General features: G+C 31.9%; 1 protein-coding gene across 1 annotated transcript; it reads left to right on the top strand.

The window, feature by feature from the left end:
- Positions 1-21769: 21769 nt before the first annotated feature.
- Positions 21770-23128, top strand: LOC143062542 (neuropeptide S receptor-like; the record flags this gene model as incomplete). The annotated part of the gene is made up of 1 exon (XM_076234206.1): positions 21770-23128. A coding segment is annotated over one exon (1251 nt), but the record flags the coding sequence as incomplete, so codon positions are not given.
- Positions 23129-23409: the final 281 nt, after the last annotated feature.

Consider the following 23409-nt stretch of genomic DNA (forward strand, 5'->3'; position numbering starts at 1 on the left):
CACTGTGACCTTGACCTTTGAACTTTAAAGTCAATAGCGCTTAAGATATTCTAAACGAGTAACACCATACTAAGTTTTGAGCATTTTGGTTCTAGAGTGTCCATAACAATTTTATATACACGCAACTTACATGTAGTAGGCGAGGGGATAATAAACTAAGTTTTATAAGAATTAGACAAAAAGATCGATTTCCCGCAATGCATGGCAGACTTGTACAGACTCATACCCCCCCCCCCCCTCTTCCTCTCCCTGATTTTAGTGGCATTATATGCAGAGACTCAGAGTCAACTTTTACCCTTCAAGCCCACGGTCTTCCGTCTTATGATTAAACCAGAAATTAAATGTACAATATAATATATATTCAATATTGATTAAACAATTTAAAAAGCGTGATGCCTTCGGCATATAATTTAAATGCATCGTAAGCTGTACACGACGTCTTTTAGACATCGTATGGCCATCGCGCCATCATCGTAATCCATCGTGTAGCCTTCGTAATCCATCGTGTAGCCTTCGTGATCCATCGTGTAGGCTTCGGCTGAGATATGAAGCTTAAATACCCGTCTTCGGTTAACCTTCGTATGTCCATCTTTTGCTATCGTATATAATTTCGGCACCACCGTATAGACTTCGTTATTCATCGTACTTTACATCGGTCACTTTTTGGTATTTTAACGAGATCGGGACCAACTTCGTACGAACTTACAATTTTCGCATTCGGGTGTCAATCGTAGATAAAAATCGGGACAGTGTGACGCGGGCATTAGGCATTACACAATATTCGGATTTGTTTTATCTTGTTTTATAGATAAACAAGTTATCATTTAATTGCTTTACATATATAAACTTATGTACTATGTACTGAGATATCCCTATACAAATAAAGTTATTTTTTTTTGTAATAAATAGAAAATTTGGGAATTTATTAATCAAGATTACGTTAACTTTACTTTCATCTATCTGTTTACTTCAAAGTATGTTTCAAATTCGTTTGTTTTAAACATTGTATATTTGCTCTAAATTCGTTATTTCAAGGTTAATTATTTTGTTGTTTTTTTTTATAAAACATTGATGGACGATTTTATTGTCAAAATCTGGTAACTTGATTTCTTTTTTATTAATTCTAAATTGACTTTTTGTTAATATTAACTTGTATTCTAACTGAGTTATTTGCTGGATATCTATTCAGCTTCTTAGTATTGCTTTTATAGTATTGATATTTCGGTTATCCAGTTGTGTTCTCTTTCGAAATGATGCAGTATTTTATTTTCATTGATTTTCCTGTTTTATTCAAACAGTTCATTTATTATATAGATTATAGTGTTTTTACATCACAACTGTTGGATTCTTAGTTTCCAATATAATTGTATCTATCTGAAATTAGTGATTAATTTTGAAGCACCTTCACCCTTAAATATTCCGCTTGTTAAGGTAAGGTTTGCATGATACCTGGATTTTATTCTTAGTGATAGCATACCAATATGATATATCATTTTGTATATATAAATAATTGTGGTCCATTCACTAATGATAGATTTTTTAATTTTAAGGTTAACATAAAACCATTACCATGGCAACAAAAAGTCAAAAATATCCTGTAAGCGGGCCGACCGTTTTTTTCTTTTTTTTGTAAAAAAAAAAGAACTTCAGGATTTAACTATTTCATGAAAATGAGCTAGTAAAATTAATATGCCCCGAACTCGCATTTACGGAAATGTTTTATATTCATCATTTCAAAAAAAAAGCCAAATAAAGGTGGAAGTTGAAGAGTTTTGAGGACCAACATTTCTGAAAGTTTTGCCTAGTACAGCTAGGGTAATCTAGTCCTGAGATAGAAAAGCCTTTAAAATTCTAAAATTCAAAGGACAAACTACAAAATATGTGAAAATCTTTCAACCAAACAAGAATGTTTGTCAAAGAAAGGTAGTATTATAATTTATTATTAACCAACTAAGTACATTATTGCCAAAAATGACTGGTTATTAAAAATAACATATTTTCTGTAATGGCCCTGTTTTTTCTGTAATGGCCCTGTTTTTCTGTAATGGCCCTGTCTTTCTGTAATGGCCCAGTTATTTCTGTAATGGCCCTGTTTTTCTGTAATGGCCCTGTATTAATGCCCAGCTTGTCTGTATTAAGCCCAGTTAGTGTTTTTAATAAAGTTATAAAATTAAGCTGTAAAGAGTATAATACCTTTTTGTATTTTATTTAATTTAGTAACCAGCAACAAACATTAAAAAACCATATATTGTTTTTCAACACATAACTTCTTTCAACTTAATATCTTGGATATTTGGTATATTTTAAGCTTGATCATGGTGAAGTACAAATTATTTTTTTTTAAACTAAACTGTCATTAAAAGAGTAAGAGAGTACATCAATTTGGCAGCAACACATACACTTTTTCAATTGGTTGATAAATGTATTAAGAAATGGGTGTTTTTATAATGGCCCTGTTGTATGTCCTTGGTCAGTAATAATGGCCTTGGATGTCTGTAATGGCCCTCGGCGTTGCCTCGGGCTATTACTGACTTCCTCGACCATTATTACAGACCTTGGACATATAACAGGGCCATTATAAAAATACCCATTCATTAATACTATAATACCGAATAATGTATTCATCTGGAAATATTTTTTTTAATAACATAATCGAAACCAAAAGTTTCTACACTATCACCTTTTCTGACGCATGTATAATGTTTGCTGGCATTTATGTTAATCATTTAAGTAATCAGAAGACCACTTGTTTTGATAAACAATAAACATTAAAGATGAATATGTCAGATAAATTTATTAACGTGTTTGTAGGTGTGGAAGGTTCTAAGCTAAATTATATAAAATATTTTATACGACAAAAGACTCATCTTTATTTCATTATAAAGGCGACAGTACTTATACATTATGCATGTGTTACATCAAGGACAATGTGTGATGATTGTACTTGATCATCTGGCAACCGTCATTTTGCATTCAATTAATGAAAAATCAGATTCCTTTTAAACAAATTTTCAATAAGAGGCAGCTAATGATGCAATATGGATTAAAGCGTTGTTTTGTGATTTTTTTGATGATATTGGCGCCAAATTTGCGGAAAGATTAACTTTTATCAAATAAGTTGCATGCGTTTGAAAAACAGTTGAAAAGGATAACTGAAAATGTTTTTAAGTTATGGCGAGTACACGTAAAGTACTCCTGTACATGCACATTTTGCTCGATGAAAATAAGAACTGGCATCTTTAAAACTTTAAAAGTCTAACAAGTAGCAATGATTCATGTTATTTGGGAATGTCTCACGACGTAAATGTCATCAATTTCTGAGCAGAAAGATGACGAATCAGGTTTATGTTAAGGAACGTCCTTTTTTAACAAAATATCATCGGAAGATACCAAGACCTTGTTGATAAATATTCCGTTTCTAATTCACAAATAGTACACGATGGTGTTGAAGTTTAGATTCCAGGTACTGACGTTGTGTATCTATCATGTGAGTTACGTGTTATAGTGTTCCTTTATTTGTCCTTGTAAATTATTACTTTAACTGTTTAGTTAGTTTTTGCTAATATCCATTCGACGTTGTTCGGTACCTATACATGTACATCCAGTCATTGCGTTATTGTGCTACGGTTAATTTGTGCGCTTGTATTCGTGTATATCGTGTTTGCTAATGTGCTTGGTTTATATGCATTTTGGTTTTTCTTTTTTAACATATTTGTTTGTTTACATGGTGATAAAGATTATAACACAATGTTGATTGCCCTATTTTCGACAATTTTTCCAATTACGTCTATTTGATTTGTTCACACGCTGTTGTCAAGACACTGGAATTTTACACGACTTTCATTTAAGTGAGAGGTTTAGTTAACTTTTAAACTAGATTTAGTCTACCATTTTCTACGTAAGTAAACGCCTGTACCAAGTCACAAGTATAACAAGAGAAGATACAAGTATCTTGTTTTAGGAAGGGATAAATCCTACTTTGTAAAGGATCACTTTGGTTCTAACAAAAAATTCCCTGAAACTGACATTATCAAGATGCTTGATTTCTTGATTGACAACATATTTGTTACGTTCGGAGGACGTGTTTTTCAACAGACTATCGGCATTCCAATGGGAACGAATGGTGCCCCTCTTCTTGCCGACTTGTTTCTTTAATATTATGAGGCTGTCTTCATACAGGAACTTCTTAAGAAAAAAGAAAAGAAGTTAGCAATATCCTTTTGCTCTATTTTCTGCTATATAGATGATGTTCTTTCACCAAATAATTCAAAATTTGGTGACTATGTGAACGCATCTATCCCATTGAAATAGAGATATAGGATACAACAGATACAGTTAGATCAGTCTCATATCTTGACTTGCATCTAGAAATTGACAATGAGGGTCGATTGAAAACAAGACTTTAAGACAAAAGAGATAATTTCAGCTTTCCAATTGTGAACTTTCCATTTCTAAGTAGCAACATTCCAGCAGCACCTGCATACGGTGTATATATCTCCCAATTGATACGATATATCCGTGCTATGATATCGGAAATGTTTCTTACGTCGTAACTACAATCCCCTTCCCTTTCATAAATGTGATCTACCGAATTAGACTATTTACCAGATTTGTTATCTCATAAGCAACACGACGGGTGACACATGTGGAGCAGGATCTGCTTACCCTTCTGGAGCACCTGATATCACCCCTAGTTTTAGTTTTCTGTGTTGTGTCATGTGTACTATTGTTTTTCCTTTTCATTTTTAGCCATGGCGTTGTCAGTTTATTTTCGATTTATGAGTTTGACTGTCCCTCTGGTATCTTTCGTCCCTCTTTTCCAGTTGTTATTCATTCGTTTGAGGTGTTTGTTCTTTTTTTTTTTTTTTGCCATTTGATTAGGAAAGTTTTGTTATTTTACTTTTTGAAAATGTGCTTTTAGAAAATAAAAAGACAAAATGCAGTCGATGTACACGTTTTCTTTGAATTTTTTGAAATAGTAAGGCTTTTCTACCTCAGGCATAGATTGCCTTAGCTGTGTTTGGCAAAACTTTTAAGAATTTTGGTTCTCTGTGTTCTTCGGCTTCGTACTTTATTGGGCCTTTTGGATTTTGTTAGATTCGAGCGTCGCTGGTGGGTCTTTTGTGGACGAGGCGCGCGTCTTGCGTATATACTGAATTTAGTCCTGGTGTCTATAATGAGTTTATTTAAAACCACTAGGTCGATGCCACTGCTGGTGGAGATTTATTTCCCCGAGGGTATCACAAGCCCAGTAGTATACACTTTTTGTGCTGAAATGAATTATCATTGATATGGTTATATTTATAAATTTACTGTTTACAAATGTTTGAATTTTTTGAAATACTAAGGTTTTTCTACCTCAGTCATAGATTGCCTTAGCTGTGTTTGGCAAAACTTTTTAGGAAATTTGGTTCTCGGTGCTCTTCGGCATTTTATTTCTTATACTCCGCAAATAGATTAATTAACTGCATATTCCTGTATACAACTGACTTATTAGAGTTATTTCCCCTGATATAACGAAGGTTTAAATCTGTTTATCCTGCAATTGGGTGTTCTACTATACAGATACAGCCCTACAGATATCGCTTTAAAGCTCCACCCACTACATGATCCTGCGTGACCTCAGAATGTGTATTGCAGTCGCATTCCAATGACATATTAATTACGAATTAACGATTTCTTTTTTACGTTCTGTTTGTTTTGAGACATTTCTTTAGAGCAATAACAATCATACCAATTTTCTGATAACATACACACATGAACAGCAGTCTTTTCTACAAAGACGTCAATCGGTTTCAAAACGTGAATGTGTATGATTGTGTAACAAAAACAACCATGTTAATTTCAGCATGCCTGTTTAGTGGATGTCAAGTATGAAGTGTTGGACAACTCGTTCACTTCTGTTTCAAATTGAACAATGTTTTGTTTATTTGTTTTTACTGTTGAAATAAGTTGTTATGTTAAAATAGATAATTATTCACCTTGAGCGATGTATTATTGACCATTCGAGATTATTTTTGTTTCCGAACCTGTCTTTAGCTGAATTTGTGAATTCTGTATCGTATTACTTCACGGGCCTCAAGGGATTTCAAATCGAAAATAAATGCAAAACATATGTTTTTTGTGTCTTTGAAAACACAAATAATAAACAAAATTAATTGCAGAACAAAGACAATCTTTAAATATCAGCTGGATTTGTATTTGACTCGAAACAGGTGTAGTAACTCGCTAAAAGGTCGCATACACCTTGTTTTCTAGCCTCGTACAAATACAGCTGGTATTTAAAGACACTAAACAGTTATTGTCTATATATCGGTAAACTCATTTCGGTTTTTATGTAATCAGGAGCCGGTCATCTATTGTAAATTTTATAAGTTGTGAACAGGTCACTTATCAAATTATAAAATGCCTTGTGTTAAGAAATTATATTCAAAATTGAGATTCCACTTCATCAGGCGAAGTTAAATATGTTCCAAGATGACAGTAAAATATAAAACAACTTTGACAAATGATAAAAGAGAATCGTTTTCACAATGACATTTGTTAAAAAAAATAGTAAAACGTATTTTTTTCCCAGTCATATTATTGATTTCTAACTTTACCTTTGTTTGAGTGACTGCCATTGTCTACATACTTGGTTGATGTCTTATTTGAAATCCCTGTTTGATAGTAATTACGCTATATCTTTTGAATTGAAAAATACAAAAAAAACAGACATCACATTAATGGAAACTACCTTCTCTTTTGAGTTTTAACAGCATTTCAAATAATCGGAAATGAAAAATAAAACTTTCAATACGTCGATGGGTATTTTTATTTTTTTTTTCTATAGTAAAATATTTAAAATAATTAAAACCGATATCCTGTAGCAAAGCTTTGAGTACATTTTATGTCGGAAAATACTGAAATTAAATGATCTCATTACTTATAATTAGGAATTTCAATTACCAACGCTGTATGTCTCATTAATTTAAAAATGATCTTAGCATGTGGCTTCCACAGATGAGTAAAAAACAAGAAAATCTAATCAATGTCCAGAATAAATAAAAACTGATTATGAATATTTATTACATTAGCTAGTGCTCAGGATTTTACTAGTTTCATTAAATTAACTCAAGTAATGTTCTTTTTATCGTTCAAGGCACCTGTTGATTCACTTATTCAGTTTACAAATATTCTTTATAAACTAAACCTGTTAAAATGAACTCGCAAATGGTTCCAGCCTAATCGTTTGGTACGCCAATGTCTGTACCAGTTGGTTCATTTATCCTTAATTTAAGTATTTTTTTCGGTTCCGCTTGCGTTACATAGACAATAACTGTTTAGTGTCTTTCAATATCACCTGTATTTGTACTCGGCATGAAACAGGAGTAAAAGCTCGCTAAAGCTCGCATTAAACCTGTTTCGTAGCCTCGTACAAATACAGTTGATTTTTAAAGACAGTAAACAGTTACTGTCTTTATCCTGCAATGAATTCTGTCTTGTTAGGGCTTTGAAAAACAGGGCTTTGAAAAACACAAGAACTCACTTTTTTTGCATTTATTTTCGATTTGAAATCCCTTGAGGCGCGCGTAGTAATATTAAAATCACACTATCAGCTGTAGACGGGTTCGCAAAAAAGGAATGTGTCATTGTTTTAAGATTTATTCAAAGTCAGTCCCTCGAATAAATATCCACTGTATTATATTTCGTAAATTCGTAAGACACAAATATCAACAAGGTTATGGTAAAAGTGTCTATTTGATTTAATTTAAACGGATGTTTCAGTGTTTGGCCATGCTATGTTGTGACTGAAAACAATATAGGAACATGTCTGCTATCAAAAGGGAACAATTAGTGTATATTACTACTTGTACGACTTTACTTCTAGCAAAGCTATCGAGAAGTATAGTTTATTAACGAGTTATATAGGGACACATTTTACAAATAGAGTCAATCGTGCGCTCAGTGTGCACTTTATCGTGGACATTTTAAAATGACAAATTTTTGGATTAAAATTATTTTCTAGCTACAACCCTTGGATGGTGTTAACTTTCCCCCAAAAAAAAACGTTTATTGTGTAATGGTGTATGGTATATGGTGCAATGGTGGAAGATGTATGGTGTGAGAGGAATGGTGTATGAAGAATGGTGTGATTGTGTAACGTGTATATAAAGTGTGGTTATCAATGTTTAAAACTATGCAAAATATTGATAAGAACTAGTTTTTAGTACTATACATTAATACACAATATTGTGATCAAAATTCCTTTTTTATAACAACTAAATATATTTGTAGTCGCACGCTTTCTTCGAAATTAAAATGCATAATAGGTAATTTCGTATCGTGTAGATAGATTGTGTAAGGTTCAAAGTTGTAACATGTATGGTGTAATGGCACAGGTTGAATATTTTTGTAGTCGCACGCTTTCTTTAAAATTAAAATGCATAACAGGTTATTTCGTATCGTGTAGATAGATTGTGTAAGGTTCAAAGGTGTAACGTGTTTGGTGTGATGGCACAGGGTGTATGGTGATTGTATTAGTGGGAAGATTACTCCATCCAATGACTGTATATAGTGTCGATGATAAACTAACACCGCCATGCATAAAAAAGAAAAAGACAATCAGACTTAACAAAATTACACAAAATACAACATATAAAACTATAATTATAAAAGACAAAGAAACATGAACTGCAACAAACACTGAAGAATATACAGAACCTACTTAATATGTCGTGTTGGTCATATTCGTTCAAACCCGATAATAAGTATAATTCTGAAGGTTATATTCGGGGAATGGGGACGGAATTGTAGTTACGACATTTGGAACATATTTGCAATTGCTTACTAACCCTTTCTTATGTATATGTTATGTATCTGATACATACAGCCTGTTGATAAAATGATTACCAAAAACTTGCATTGATGTTGTCAAGGAGTAAATTAATACATATAGCTGCAATCATACTATCACAGTTTTAGTCAGTAAATATAGCATTTACTTTTTACATGACAAAGGAAAATTAATATGAGTTGCAGAATATACATCGGATTTTCAAAGGGTCATTTCATTGACAGTACAACTTATGTAAGATAGGATTTTATTGCTACTACAATTAGACGTTGTGTCCTATAGGATATCAACTGCCAAGTTGACCAGCTTTTTTGTAATCACATGAAATATATCTGATTTGATCATTTTTGTAAATTAACTAGAAACAATTCTTATTTTGCAATTCGTAATGCACTTTGATTTTGATTCGAGTGTCACTGGTGAGCCTCATTTAGACGAAACGGGCGTCTCGCTCATCAAATTATCATTTTTGATAATTTTTTAGATGCCGAAAAAAACGACGATTTCATGACTTTGTTGTGACATGTGTGTAGGAGATACAATATATAGTGGGGACCTTCGTATGTTCAAGAGTGCATTCTAACTTAGTGTACATGTGAGTCTATATTGTTGTCATATTTGAAAAAAATGTCTGAAAGCTGGAAATATTGAAATTAACATGAAAGATGAATGCCCATTTTAACACTTCAATTGACATGATAAATATCTGCATACCAAATCTGTCTGTTGTTTGACTCTTTTGGAAACGCGGAACTGCATGTAAAATTTCATTTCTAATCTTTTAAATGAATATCTCATTCACCCGTTTTAGTCTAAAATATTTTCAAACATTTAATCAAGTTAAGACTTCCTTGACGTTTCTTCAGATTTCTCTAGTTGAACCCAATTTATGCATTAGAATGAAGGGACGTCTCATGACATGAAGACACCGTTTCAAAAAGGGACAATATAATGGACTTTTTTGCAGTTATAACCTACCGGTGTTCAACGATGTTATAACATCTGCATATGACAATAACGGTCATATATGCATTTTATTATCCTTTACATAGTAATTGGTATATATTTTATCAAAATAGAAAGTGTAATGATAAAGCTAAGTAGCCATTAAATATACAAGATAGATATATAACACTTATCCTCTAAAGTATTTTATTTGATGAAATTGCCTTTAATCATTATAAAGTTGACAATACGAGGGAACAGCCATCTGTGGCAGAAGGTTGTATGATACATACGCATTCAAACAGCTGACTAAAACCGATAACTTATTACATTCAATGAGAATATTATTTTATAGTTTGAGATGTCTATACTATTTTGGATAAAGTAGAAAAAAAAATGTTTTTAGTTTACATGAAAAATTAATAACCTTTTCAACGTACTTGTGTCAAAAAATGATCCCAATGCTATATGTAATTTATTCTTCGTGGCATCATTTGGAGGATACATTAGAGTTGATGTTTGGCTTTTTAAGTATACCAGAAATTGGGACCCTCTTTCGAACAAAAGTTTCTCAGCTTGATGCTAAATTTATTAAAAGTACATTGCTTTCATCAATACAAGTTTCATCAGGGGCGAATTAAATATTCGAACGGCAAATCATCAACGATTTTAAAGAACATAAAAAACAAAAGTAAATTATATAGTTTCTGTCTTGTCTTTCTAAGACTATATGGGCCATTCCAGTTAATTTCTGACAGGTGGGGATGGATGGGGAGAATTTTGTTTATACGTATCCGAAAAAAACATCATGAAAAACTACCTATCAGATCTAAAAATTAAGACCTATCAGATGTAGGGTTTCTGTTCATATTGGGTGGATGGGTTTTCATGGGAAAAAATGACCTATCAGAATTTTTTAGTGCAAGGATTGTACCCATCAGAATTTTAAATACAATACCAGATAATGCATGATACGTAACTGTCTACTTTCAGAAGCACCCCTAAGATCTAACGTAGGCATTTTTGAAGCCCCTCAGATGTACTTATTTTAAATTATTTACTGCTGCATGACCCTCAGAAATTTTTTGCGTATAAGTGTAATGTCAGATGAAAAAACCCAAATTTTCACCCCTAAGATGTATGAATTTTACACCCCTCAGAAAGGACCATCCAACCCCCTTTAACAGATATTAACTGGAATGGTCCTATGGTGTGGGATGGAAACACCTTGATGTCTTAATTAATTGTAAAGTTTGATACATAGTAAATATACTGAAATTCAACGTATAAATGATCTTTCATGTTAGCTAAATGATAAACCAACTACCTGATACGAAATATCATTTATCAACAGTCACACACGCTATTAATTCATCAATTAAACAAGCATGCAGTATGCTAATACTAGTAGTACTACGCATTGGTCTAAGGGTTTACAAAATGATGATGATCATCATTAGAAAAAAATGCCATAAAATTGAGTTATATATTAATCTTCCTGCAGGAAATGAGATCAAACTTAACATTAAGGCATCTAACCAATAATAAGCCGTTCTTTTAATTCTATATGATATAGTTCTCATCCTCATCCTCATGGCTAAACTGTTTTGTATAAATAAAATTAGAGCTACCGTTCTGATTATAAAGCGTCGTTGATATTTGAACAATGCTGCATTTTAATTCGTAAATTTGGATAATAATTACTGTATCACATCAGTGAAATCCTCTACGCGCGTTTAACAAACGATTAAGCTTAATGATATATTTTTTAAAGTGTGTTCTTATTTATTTTGCAACTGAAGTGATTAATTTTTGCAAATTAGAAATATATCTTTGAATCTTCGAATTGAGAAAGCTAGACCTATCTAAATTGAAATTTGTACAACAGGCTTAGTCGCAGGCTGTTAAGGTTTATTTTTTTTAGTATTTGATTGATTAGTAACTCGTAAGAAAATATTTAACTGCTTCTTTATCGAGTTTATGATATTACATTTAATCCAGTGTCTTAACAAGATTCCATACATTTTTATACTGGAAAAGCTAAACTTTTTCAGTAAAAATAAACTTCTTGTCAAGATATAACTATCCACCTGTGTCACTCGAGTAGTTATCAAACAAAATCTATTCTATTTACAATAAACTAATAAATAATCCTGTGTCCAATATATTATTGATTGTAATGAAGACGCTATACCAAGTCAATACAAATGATACAAAGTGAACACAAGATGAAAATCAACGATAAGGGGGTCGGGACTAAAAGAGGAAAACTATTTTGATTTCCACATGAATCATACAGATGGTTAGGTAAAGGCGGAAAAAAATATAAGTTACGTACATTTAGTTTTGTCACTGACATAGTTTTCATCGAAATCGCCAACATGGGTTTTTACACCACACAAAGCGGGACTCTATACAAACGTCATCAATTTTACTTTCATCCTTAAAAACAACTGCCTTCTGACTTCTATCTTGGCATTGTTATTTGTCGAAAACCTTTCACAGTCATCTTATATTTGATCCGCCTAACAGATGTTCCACTTGAAACTTTGTTATAAACTTTGTCATAATATCTGTTCCTGTTGGAACACATATTCTGTACCACTCATTCCATTAGGAATATATACCGAAATATTTCTTCCAGTGGAATTATATTTCAGAATACTTTAATCATTTGAAACTTATATTATGAGGGAATTTCTATTTCGTGACACCCTTTTAAGGTGAGAGTTGAAAAACCGACACATTTCTAAAGGTAATTATCAAAATGGATGTATTGTTTATTATTGGTGTAATGCAGTCGTATATTAGATATGTTATTATCGCTATTTAACGAAATTTTCATTTGATCTATTTGACTGATAATTTCCTTTGTCAGTACAGTAGAGTGATATGAAAAATTCATCGCTAGAAACTTAGGGCGGACGTGCCGTTGTCAATGAAATTAAAATTAACGTCGTCATAGGTAAAATAGCGATAAACAGGATCATCGTTGGTCATCTCAACTCGATTGCTTTTATCTCTTTCGCTAAACGGGCTCAATCGAGAAAATCAATATCGTTTGTAAGATAAACGGTAACCTATAAATATCATTAATCGATGAAAAAAATGCACTGTGAGATTACACTTTTCATTTATGCACGGAATTCAAAAGTTTTTTTATTTGCAATTTGCTATAAAGAGTTCAAGAATATTCCTTGTGTTCCAACTTTGATGTTTACAATCTAAAACATGATTTCATTAACAAAATTTTCCGCAGGTAATATAGATTCAAATAATGCATTTTTAACAAGTTCAACGATTTGGCTAAACAAGTGAAGAACGAAATATCTGAATGAAAGCAGATCTTTTGTGACAATTACGTAAGCTTAAAAAAATAGATTTTCTGTTTTTTCTGATTTACCATCAGTTTGTAAACGATGTCTAGTTACAAAACGAATAAGGTAATGTGAATTATATAACTGCCATTGATTTTTCTATGTTTATATTGAAAGGTTGAAAATGTTGGTCGTTCAGACCATACTGTCAACTTTCTTTTCTGTTATGAATCTCAGTTCCATTTCAATACATAGTATTTACGCCTAATGTGCAAGATTTTGTAATCTTAAGTCTTTCTTTACAATGAATTTAGCACTTCCCTCATGTGCTATTTAAGATTTAAATCATCCTTCTGAACTCCTGCAGTAAATTCAATTTATTGTTAAACAAAGCGAAATCTAAATATGAATTCTTAAGTGATATACTTTAAACATTTAACCGTTATTTATGTATAGGAAGTGTTACATTAAGTTGTACATTGTTGTTAAGGACATTTTAAAACAATATATTTTAACGATTTTTTTATTTTTTTTCGTTTTTTGGGCAAAAAATTTAAACGGAAATTAATGTATTTGCATCTGAAAGAAAATCCATTTCTTTTCATATATGATCTGAGTGTTGTTAAAAATGTTTAACAGCAATATATGTGATAAAATCTATCAAAATTGCAGACTTGACGGTTTTGTAATTACAGTGTCTCTAAACTGTCACAATGTCATTTTATTAATAAAATTGTGTGACGCATCGCCGCCCTTCAGAATTTGTCTAATAAGACAGTAAATTGGATATGAGTGGCAAATCGTTGCCTTGATAATTGACTGCTGTATCATCAGCGGCATCTCTAAGAAACATTTAAAATGGCAAACAGAGTCTCTTGAAATATATTGGTGGTTTCTTCAAAAGATAAAATTTTGTGTGTTTTTCTGTTTTTTTTTATGATCCTGTTTTTTAATTGTGGGTTTAATTTTAAGTAAGACCTTTTTTGATTTTTGATTAAATTGTTAAGGTCCTTCCTTCATGGATGATAAGTAAGTCCTTGTTCAAAAGTAATCAATTCAAGAGTTACATTTGAAATTCTTGTAACATCTTCTAAAAACGAAAATAATAACTCAAAATTAGAAAAATTTCTAATGTTTCTTGCTCGTTTCTGAAAACATTTTTTAGAAGTTGACACATTCTATAGACATCTTTTAATTTGTTAAGACCTACTATGGCCTATCAATGTTGTGTGAATGTTATTTAGTTAAGACTGTCCAATTGAAGTATATTCCATGTATTCATTTTTAGACATCGATCATACTAAATGAAAAGACCTTAAGTCTCTCATTTCTCAGACTTACAGATTATGGTTTATTAAAAAAAACTTTCAGAGATAAAAGTACCAAACATGCTGTAGTTTTGTCCTACTTTAAGAGCATATATTGGCAATGTTATTCAATACACAATGTGTTTTACGCTAGAAAAGGTAATGGAGAACTTTCCATAGAGGAAATCTTTCTCACGAGGGAAAGTAGTTTTCATTCGGGGAAAACTTGAAAATTTCTTCTCTAATAGTAATTTAAACCCTTAAAATGATTAGACAAATATCAGGGAACCAATACAATACATTTCTCCTCATCGCAATGACAAAATGGTCCTGAACAGTGTTCTCTCTTTCGTGTACCATAGTTAAATGCACGTACTTCCTGTTTGATGTTTGATATTCACTATGAAAAGAAGGTTCATACATGTAAGATATAACATATAAATAATTTTAATCCTTTTCAATTATCAAGACAAAGAGGCTTAAATAAAAGATTTGTTATTAAATGTCTTGAAATGTGTATACATGGGTGTCATTCGGTTTAACGAGAGAATTGATCGTGGACGAGTATCTAACGGTGGTCAAGTATTACGAGACGATCGTGAAAGCTCTGGTACCGGATCGTGAAAGACATTTAATGTAAGTTCTTATTCCAAATCTATGAAAAAATTGCTTAATTTTCCAAACGCGGAACAAATCCGAACAAAAAAATATGTCTGTCAAAATGGTTTAGCTGCCTCAACATTACTGTGCAATAAGATAAAGAATATATATAATACTCAAAAACACAAAAGGCGCAATGCATGTCCATACATGTCTATTGAATTAATTTTAAAAACCACGCTATTTGTACCTATAATGCTCATATTTCAATATATCATGATATATTTGAAATTTAATCTTTGGTGTATCTGATAGTACAGTAAAAAAAAGTATGCTCTTCCCTTAAAAGCATTACTTTGTTGATGAAAACCTTGAATTTTCATCAAACTTGATCGTGAAAGATCAGGTAACGCATTATTTTGATCGTGAAAGATAATGCGTGACCAGACTTTATACTACATGTAGTAATCCAATATCAATATTTCTTTACCTTTTGATATATCTGCAACTGGTTAAAGTCTGTAACTATTTTAATAAGAATGATCATTAAAGCTATCATTTTTTTTTTTAATTCCACACTTTACCTAGAAGAAAAAAAAATCAACTTAAAACGTGTCTAAATCAGTATGAAAAAACAGTACTTTAAGTTCTATGCATCTTTATATGCAACGTAACAGGTGCGGATTGATTTCCAATGAGATGACTACAGACTAAAGAATGCCAGAGCGTAAATGCTGAAATGTCTCGTCTGCTTCACTTATGAAAGTATATTTGTTGAACGTCTGTAATACTAAGGGCTTTACTAGAAGTGTCAAATACGCTTACGATTGTCAATGGTTCATAATAAGAGGTCAAGGTAAGATAAACCATACCATACAGATCTTTACAAACACCCCATACACCAAATATAGATGTTCCGATCCTTACAATTCCTTAGAAACTGACAAATGTAAAAGTTATGTTTGGCCAATTAATTAATCTAATGCTCTCATTTCCAACATAACTTCGCAAATATATTTTTCTGGAATCTTATGGTAAACAGGAGTATACTGACATGCAACTTCTATGACAAATGTGATATTTTCTGAAGTTATCATTTTTTTCTGTGATGCTCGTATACTTCTGTCGAGGGACAAATCAATGATATCACGACTTCCATTTTTCAAAGTTCTTACACCTTCTTCGTAGTAAATTTAATTTGGAAAATATGCTGGTAAAATTTGGGAACGAAGGGTAGCTAGCGCATTTATTTCATTTTCAGTTCTATGTTTTATTGCTTTTTTCTGTATATCATTTGGTTTGGGTTGTCTTTGCTGACCTATTGCATGCGGAACAAGGCTTATTGTTGGGTTTTTAATCGCCAAGTGCTTGGTGTCACTTTAAAGAGCCTCGGATTTCTTCCCATTTCTTGGTTCTTTGTTATATAAGGTGTGTTAGGGTCTCTTCGTCTTCACTTAAAATGTATTTCAACGAATTGTGATCCTTGAAATCGAAAAACGATGGTGATGCAGACAAATCAATTTTATTACAAATGTCCATGATATATTCGTTAGATTCATTAAACTGTGAAATGGCATTTAAGATACAATTGTGTGCTTTAAGTGCATCTGCAATTACAGCCTTTGCCATTTTTATATTTGTTTTTATCACATCAATAAAAGAGGGACAAAAGATACCAGAGGGACAGTCAAACTCATAAATCGAAAATAAACTGACGACGCCTGGCTGAAAATGAAAAAGGCAAACAATAGAACACACGACACAACATAGAAAACTAAAGAATTAGCAACGCTAACACCACCACAAATTAGGGGTGATCTCAGATGCACCGGAAGGATAAGCAGATCCTGCTCCACATGTGGCACCCGTCGTTTTGCTAATGTTATAACAAATCCGGTAAATAGTCTAATTCGGTAGGTCACATTCATGAAAGGGAAGGGGATTGTAGTTACGACGTAAGGAACATATCCGATATCATTTGTGAAACGGTTATTCCGTAACAGTCAACCAACTCGTGATGGCGTCTGTAAAATTTACGAAGGGATGATCATCTTCACAATTTGGAACGCTTGGTTTAAAAGCTTCAATGTGAGCAGCAACCCTCTATCAAGAAAATCATGATAAGAAATGCAAGCACGAGAATATCGTAGGAGTAGCTTTTGCCATTTTCCTTTAAATTTGATCTTTCAATATAAATTTATCGAGTGCGTAAATTTGTTTGCAAATAAATGGGGCATGTCTTGAGTCGCCAGACTGAGATTGATAGATACATATCTTAAGCTTGCAATAAATTCATTCGTATCTAGTTGGGTTAGAACTGAGTCGTCGAAATGTTTTTATACGATCATATAAATCCATTATCTGTTTAAACATGGTTTGGAAATGTTTCTTTAATTTTCTGAAAATGTTATTACTTTGAAATGCTTAAATTTATTGAGGATCTTAACCAATCTAGTTTTCCTCAATACCAATAACAAATATTAATTATCATATAATTGAAGAATAATTTAAACGTCTTCGTAGCATCAGATCGTTCACGATCCTTTTTCACGATCTTCAAAAAGCGGTACGTGATCTTTCACGGTCAGAAAAATCAATTTTGTGTAAATAATTCTTTTTTTACCAAGTTTCAGATTATGTTTATACAAAATAACTAGGAGAACCATTTGATTTATTCAAATAGTATGCTCTCATTCGGATAAAAGGAGTTTATTTTATTCGATTTTGTGAAAAAAAAATCATGTTTGTTTACATTTTTATGTCATTGAAATGTCGAGAAGAAATCTGCCTTTTGTTGTTTTGTAAAAACTATGTACTTTTAAAACTAGATTTTTTCAGATACTGATCATAATGTTGAACCATTTTGACAGACAGTTTTAAGTTGCTGTAAATTTGTCTGTGTTATTAATTAAATAAGATTTTTTATTGACCTTTCATATGTCTTCTCGATTTAATGTCTTTCACGATCCGGTACCAGAACTTTCACGATCGTATCGCAATACTTGGCCACCGTTAGATATTCTTTCACGATCATTTCTCTCGTTAAACCGAATGACACCCGTTGTATAGCTCCACCTGTATCGCTTTTTCTTAGGATTGTTTTATTTGAAATAATTTATAAAATGATTAGCTACTATTATAAGGAAACTGTTCGACGAACTGAAAGCATATCACTCAAAAGCTGACAGGAGCTTGATAACTGTTCCATAAAGAACATTGAAGTCTTCCATTTATATTTGATAAATTAGATAATGACAGTTACATTATATTGTAGAGATGGATCTTTTACAGCGAATAGGAAATATTTTTGGATTCTTGAACACTTAAAATCAAGTCGTATGGTTTTGCATGAAAAGAATTGTAAGCATTCATCTACATGAGAATTGAGTCCGTTGCCACTTCTATTCATAAGATATAGAGAAATTATCGATGTATTGTTCCGAAATATAGTAAGATCTGCAACAATTAGACATATCTTACAGATTCTAGGTATTCCAAGCGTGATGAGTATAAGTTATTGAAGCTCAATTCAATAGCTTATCAGGTGATATTAAAATAATCTATTATACATCTTTTGTTATCATAGACATATTCAAATGTTTTATATTAAAATGGATCATGTCATTTAATCAATAAAAGATGAACGCAGATTCTTCCTATATAGCTGCATCAAACACTTTGAATGACCATATAATCAAGTGTAAATCTTTTGATTTCCGTCATTGGTGTACCGTCCAGAATATAGAGTTCCATATTTGATGCTTAATTCCAACTTGATACTAGTCTGAATAGTCCAATTGTAACAGATTTCGATTTTCTTTTGATTTGTATTTGATTTAGATGAGTATAATTTGATAAAGTATCACATTGTTATTTCTCTATAAATACACATATAGCTTGTTACAAAAGACCATAAGATTCCGAAGTGGACACAATATTTTTCAATTCTTTATGTGTTATTAATAGTTTCTTTGATAAAGTTAAAATGTTATAAATAAAATACGTTGAGGGGAGTCACACAAGGATGTGTTAAAAAGTTTTAGTTTTCTACTCGAAATAGACTGGTCAATGTAGTTATTCTGTAATCTGGCAAAGCTAAAGTTAAATTAGATACACAAAGCATAGTTACATCAATTGGTTTAAACCCCAACAAAACGACTGTAAAAATGATGGTAGGAAAGACAAATAACATCTAGCCTGTTTATTTGGTTTATTTATTAATTGATTGATTTATTAATTTTGTAATGTTGCTAATGGCCACTTTTGGCACTATCCGCTTTATATTTTTTTCTTGAATCATTGATGTTCTCAAACCCATCGGCAACCAAAGCCCTTGTTTATTGGAGATCGATTAACAAGAGTTGTTAAGAGTTTATCATACCTCAAATCTGTTATACTGAACCACCCAAAATTCAAACGTAGACATAAAAAAGGGTTTAAAAATTCAAGATATTATGGGCATGTGATTTGACAGCTAACCCCCTTGGTTTTTTATTTTCTTTTTTTCTTTCATAGATCAAATTTATTTGTTCAGTGTTTGTTGGGTCTTCTATTTTGTGATGTTATACCTTTTTTCTGTTTTAGCGAAGGTTGGCGTCTGTTAAAACGTTTAAACATTTCAGAAGTTAGGAGCATAATGTTCAGTGGTTGTCGTTAGTTCATTAATGTTTCTTGATTTTAATTTAAATTAGACCACTGGTTTTTCTGTTAGAATGGTTTTCAACTAGTAAGTTGTAGGCCGATTATATCTTGCTGTTCGGTGTCAACCAAGGCTCCGTGTTAAAAGCCGTACTTTGACCTGTAATGGTTTAATGTTACAAATTATGACTTGATGGAGAGCTGTCTCATTGTCACTTATCACCATATCTTATTATTTGAATAACCAAAAACAGTGGATGCACGAAAATTTACAAAATCTAAAAGTAATGTATATAAATGCTAAATTGGTTAGAATTTGAAAACCAAGACAAAAGGAGAAAACTTTAAACACCAAGAACTTATATAAAATCAATCAATGTATTCTGGTTTCAAAACCTTTATATTTTTAACAATTCCATGAAGATATTTACAATGTATGTAACTATCAGGCTGTCTTATAATGTTTACCCTGTAGTCATTATTTTTGTAATGTGTTATAATTATATATATATTGTAAGGAGTGAAACTATAGTAAAGATGTGTTATCAATGTTTGTTTAGCTAGATATTCATTATAGATAACATATTGGTATCTCACACCTTACAAGTAATATTCAATATAATTGATAGACAATAGATGTTGGAAGATGTGGTGTGAGTGCCAATGAGACAACTCTCCATCCAAATAACAATTTAAAAAAAGTAAACCATTATAGGTCAATGTACTGCCTTCAACACGGAGCCTTGGCTCACACCGAACAATAATCTATAAAGGGTCCCAAAATTACTAGTGTAAAACCATTCAAACGGGAAAACCAACGGTCTAATCTCTGCTTTATGCAGAACGTGTTTATATTATTTTATCAATATAGTTTTCTCGGTGTCATTCAGTTTTCATTTATCTTTATTGTCTTGTCTTTTCAATTCTCTTATCATACAGATAGAATAATTCACAATGAATATTTAATATGTATGTCTGATCGGAAACTATATTCACTTTCTTTAACCTTAGGATGTATCTTTGTTTTCAAATAGCTATATTTTTCTACTAATTCTTAGATTGTATAAGTATTTTATCTTTCTTAAGATTAAATTTAGATATGTATTTATTCGTCCGGAAATCTATAGAATTTAAAATACCAAAAACAAGACTTAAATTCAATAGAACGGATGCTATTGGAATAATTATTTACAAAATCATATACACATCACGTGATTATCTGAAAATAACTAAATTTGTTCTGTCCATGTAAGAGTTTGTTATATTCCTGATTGATAATATGAATAGTAATACATTTTGTTCTTCTAAAACCCGACTAACGCTACGGGCAAGTTATCTTCGTCTCATTGATAAAGTTTTTATACTTCTTGAGAACAAATCGAAAGTGGCTTGAACTAATCAACGACACATTCGCCCAGGGAAATGGCCACTACTGAATAATTTTACCCAATTAAATGAAAGGTTTATATTTTGAGTTTGTCAAAATGTTATTGATGAGCTTTTTATTGTAAATCATGTATTTTAAAAAGTTTTTTTTCTAACCTAAGCATTATAGTGACCTTTATATTATTTAATAAAGTATAACACCTGATGTATCAACATGAACCAAGTTTCTCATACGGAAGGTTACGACGTTTAAAAATATTTCTGCACCCCCGGTTTTTCGGGAGATCGTGTTGCTCAATCTATGGGTTTGTTTGTTGTGATAAGTGAAAGTCTTTTCGTAAACTTCTTTTTTAAACATGGTGTTATAGGTTTGTCTAGACTAAAGGGTGAATATCCCTTTGACATCATTCATCTTTAAACACTCTTAGACTCTGTATAGTTTTAAAAAATGTCGATATATAATTGATTTCAAACTATCACAACCAGAAATAGTTTGTCATTTAATATGGTATAAGAAAATTGGATTTGCAGTATAATTGAAATTGAGAAAAAAAAATTTGAATAGGATATTGTTAATATTTCTTTTCCAGAAATAATCTGTATTTTTCAGGTCATTCATGTAATTCAGTTGTTGCCATCATGTAACGGATTAACACCTATTGATGGATTATTCAAATAGAACTGCGAAACCTGATTGGGATGTTCCTGACAGGAATGGTAAAGATGACGAAGGGTCAGTATGGACACCGGAAATAATTACTAGGGTGTCAACCGTTTTTACAGTCATGATATTCACGTTGATTGGAAATATACTGTTAATCACATTGATTCTTCACAAGAAAAGTAGGAGAAGAAAACGTGTTAACATATTCATTATTAACCTTGCGATTGGTGATTTAGCTATTGCTGCGATCACCATGACAACAGAGATATTATTTGTGGCGTTTGGAGAATGGGTTTTAGGTCCTTTTATGTGTAAAATTAGTGTTTACCTTCAGGTTGTTACTCTAGCTAGTTCTACGTTTCTCCTTACAGGGATGAGCATAGATAGATATCAGGTCATTGTCCGTCCAATGCAGTCTCTGGCCAGGAGACCCAAAATCTGGAGAAAAGTTGCGATTGCATGGCTAATGGCCTTTTGTTTTGCATTGCCTCAGCTGGCAATATTTGTGCACGTAGAACAACAAGTTACAAATACAACGACCGTTAAGAGAATGTGTTTAAGTAAAGGGTATAGTGCACCATGGCAGCGCAAAATTTATTTTGGTTTTTTAACATTGTACACACTCTTTGTTCCAGCAATTATTATGTCCTATTGTTATTACAAAATAGCACAAGTTGTTTGGAGTAGAGTTGGGTCCCATAAAAATGGGATATCATCGCCGCATTCAGAGGGGTTATCGATACAACGTTCTCTTGTGTCTAGACCTAAACAACGAGTAGTGACCATGACACTTACTGTTATCATTGGATTTTTGTCAACACTTACACCTTACTTCACAATATCGCTCATTCGGATCTATAGCGACTATACAATTCAGCTGAAAAAAGCCTTAGACATTTCAGAGATCATTTTGATGATGCATTCCGCTATCAATCCTGTACTATACGGCATTTTCACATTTCGATTGCATCATTTAAAATCGCTCTGTAGAGCTTCTTCTGACAGAAACAGATTAAGACCTAATTCGACAAAATCATGTAAAACGGAAGTCCGCGGGTGCTTAAAGCTTAAATGTCAAATCAAATTTGTGAAAAGGCGGAGTAGATATTACGATACAAGTACCATTATTGAAAATCATGTTATCAAAGAAGAAAAAGAAAATTTTGCTCGATCTGTCAGAAATTCTCGCAACAATAGATGTAATTACGAAGGATTAATGGCAACAAGAATAAATAAATCCGAAAAAAATGTTCAAGTCAGTGAATCGATATTATTTCGAAACTCTGTTTTCATTGACGATTTAAATGACAATTGCTCGAACCTTTAATGTGCAAGTGAAAGAATTACAGTATTCTGTTATATAATTATCGAATCAAAAAATTAGCAGCATCAAGGGAATAAAGTTGAAATAACACATTAAGATGAGAATTTAACATCGTTGTCATGGTTGTGTTATATCAATAAAATTAAATGACACAACTGAATTTATTACCCTAACAAAAAGAATTTATATAAATGTGCGATTATATTTTTTTTTTATCTAAACAAAAATTGAATTTTCATTAGTCATTAGATTCAAAGGTTAACTCGACAGTTTCTAAATCCAGGAAACTTGGTATTGGGAAATTATGATTGCACAATAAGGAATCATGTTATCAATTTGAAGTTTGTTGGTTAAACTGACAAAAATTTGATCCTTGTTTAAAAGAATTTTTT

The sequence above is a fragment of the Mytilus galloprovincialis genome, chromosome 2, assembly GCF_965363235.1.
Source record: "Mytilus galloprovincialis chromosome 2, xbMytGall1.hap1.1, whole genome shotgun sequence".
Taxonomy (NCBI): Eukaryota; Metazoa; Mollusca; class Bivalvia; order Mytilida; family Mytilidae; genus Mytilus; species Mytilus galloprovincialis.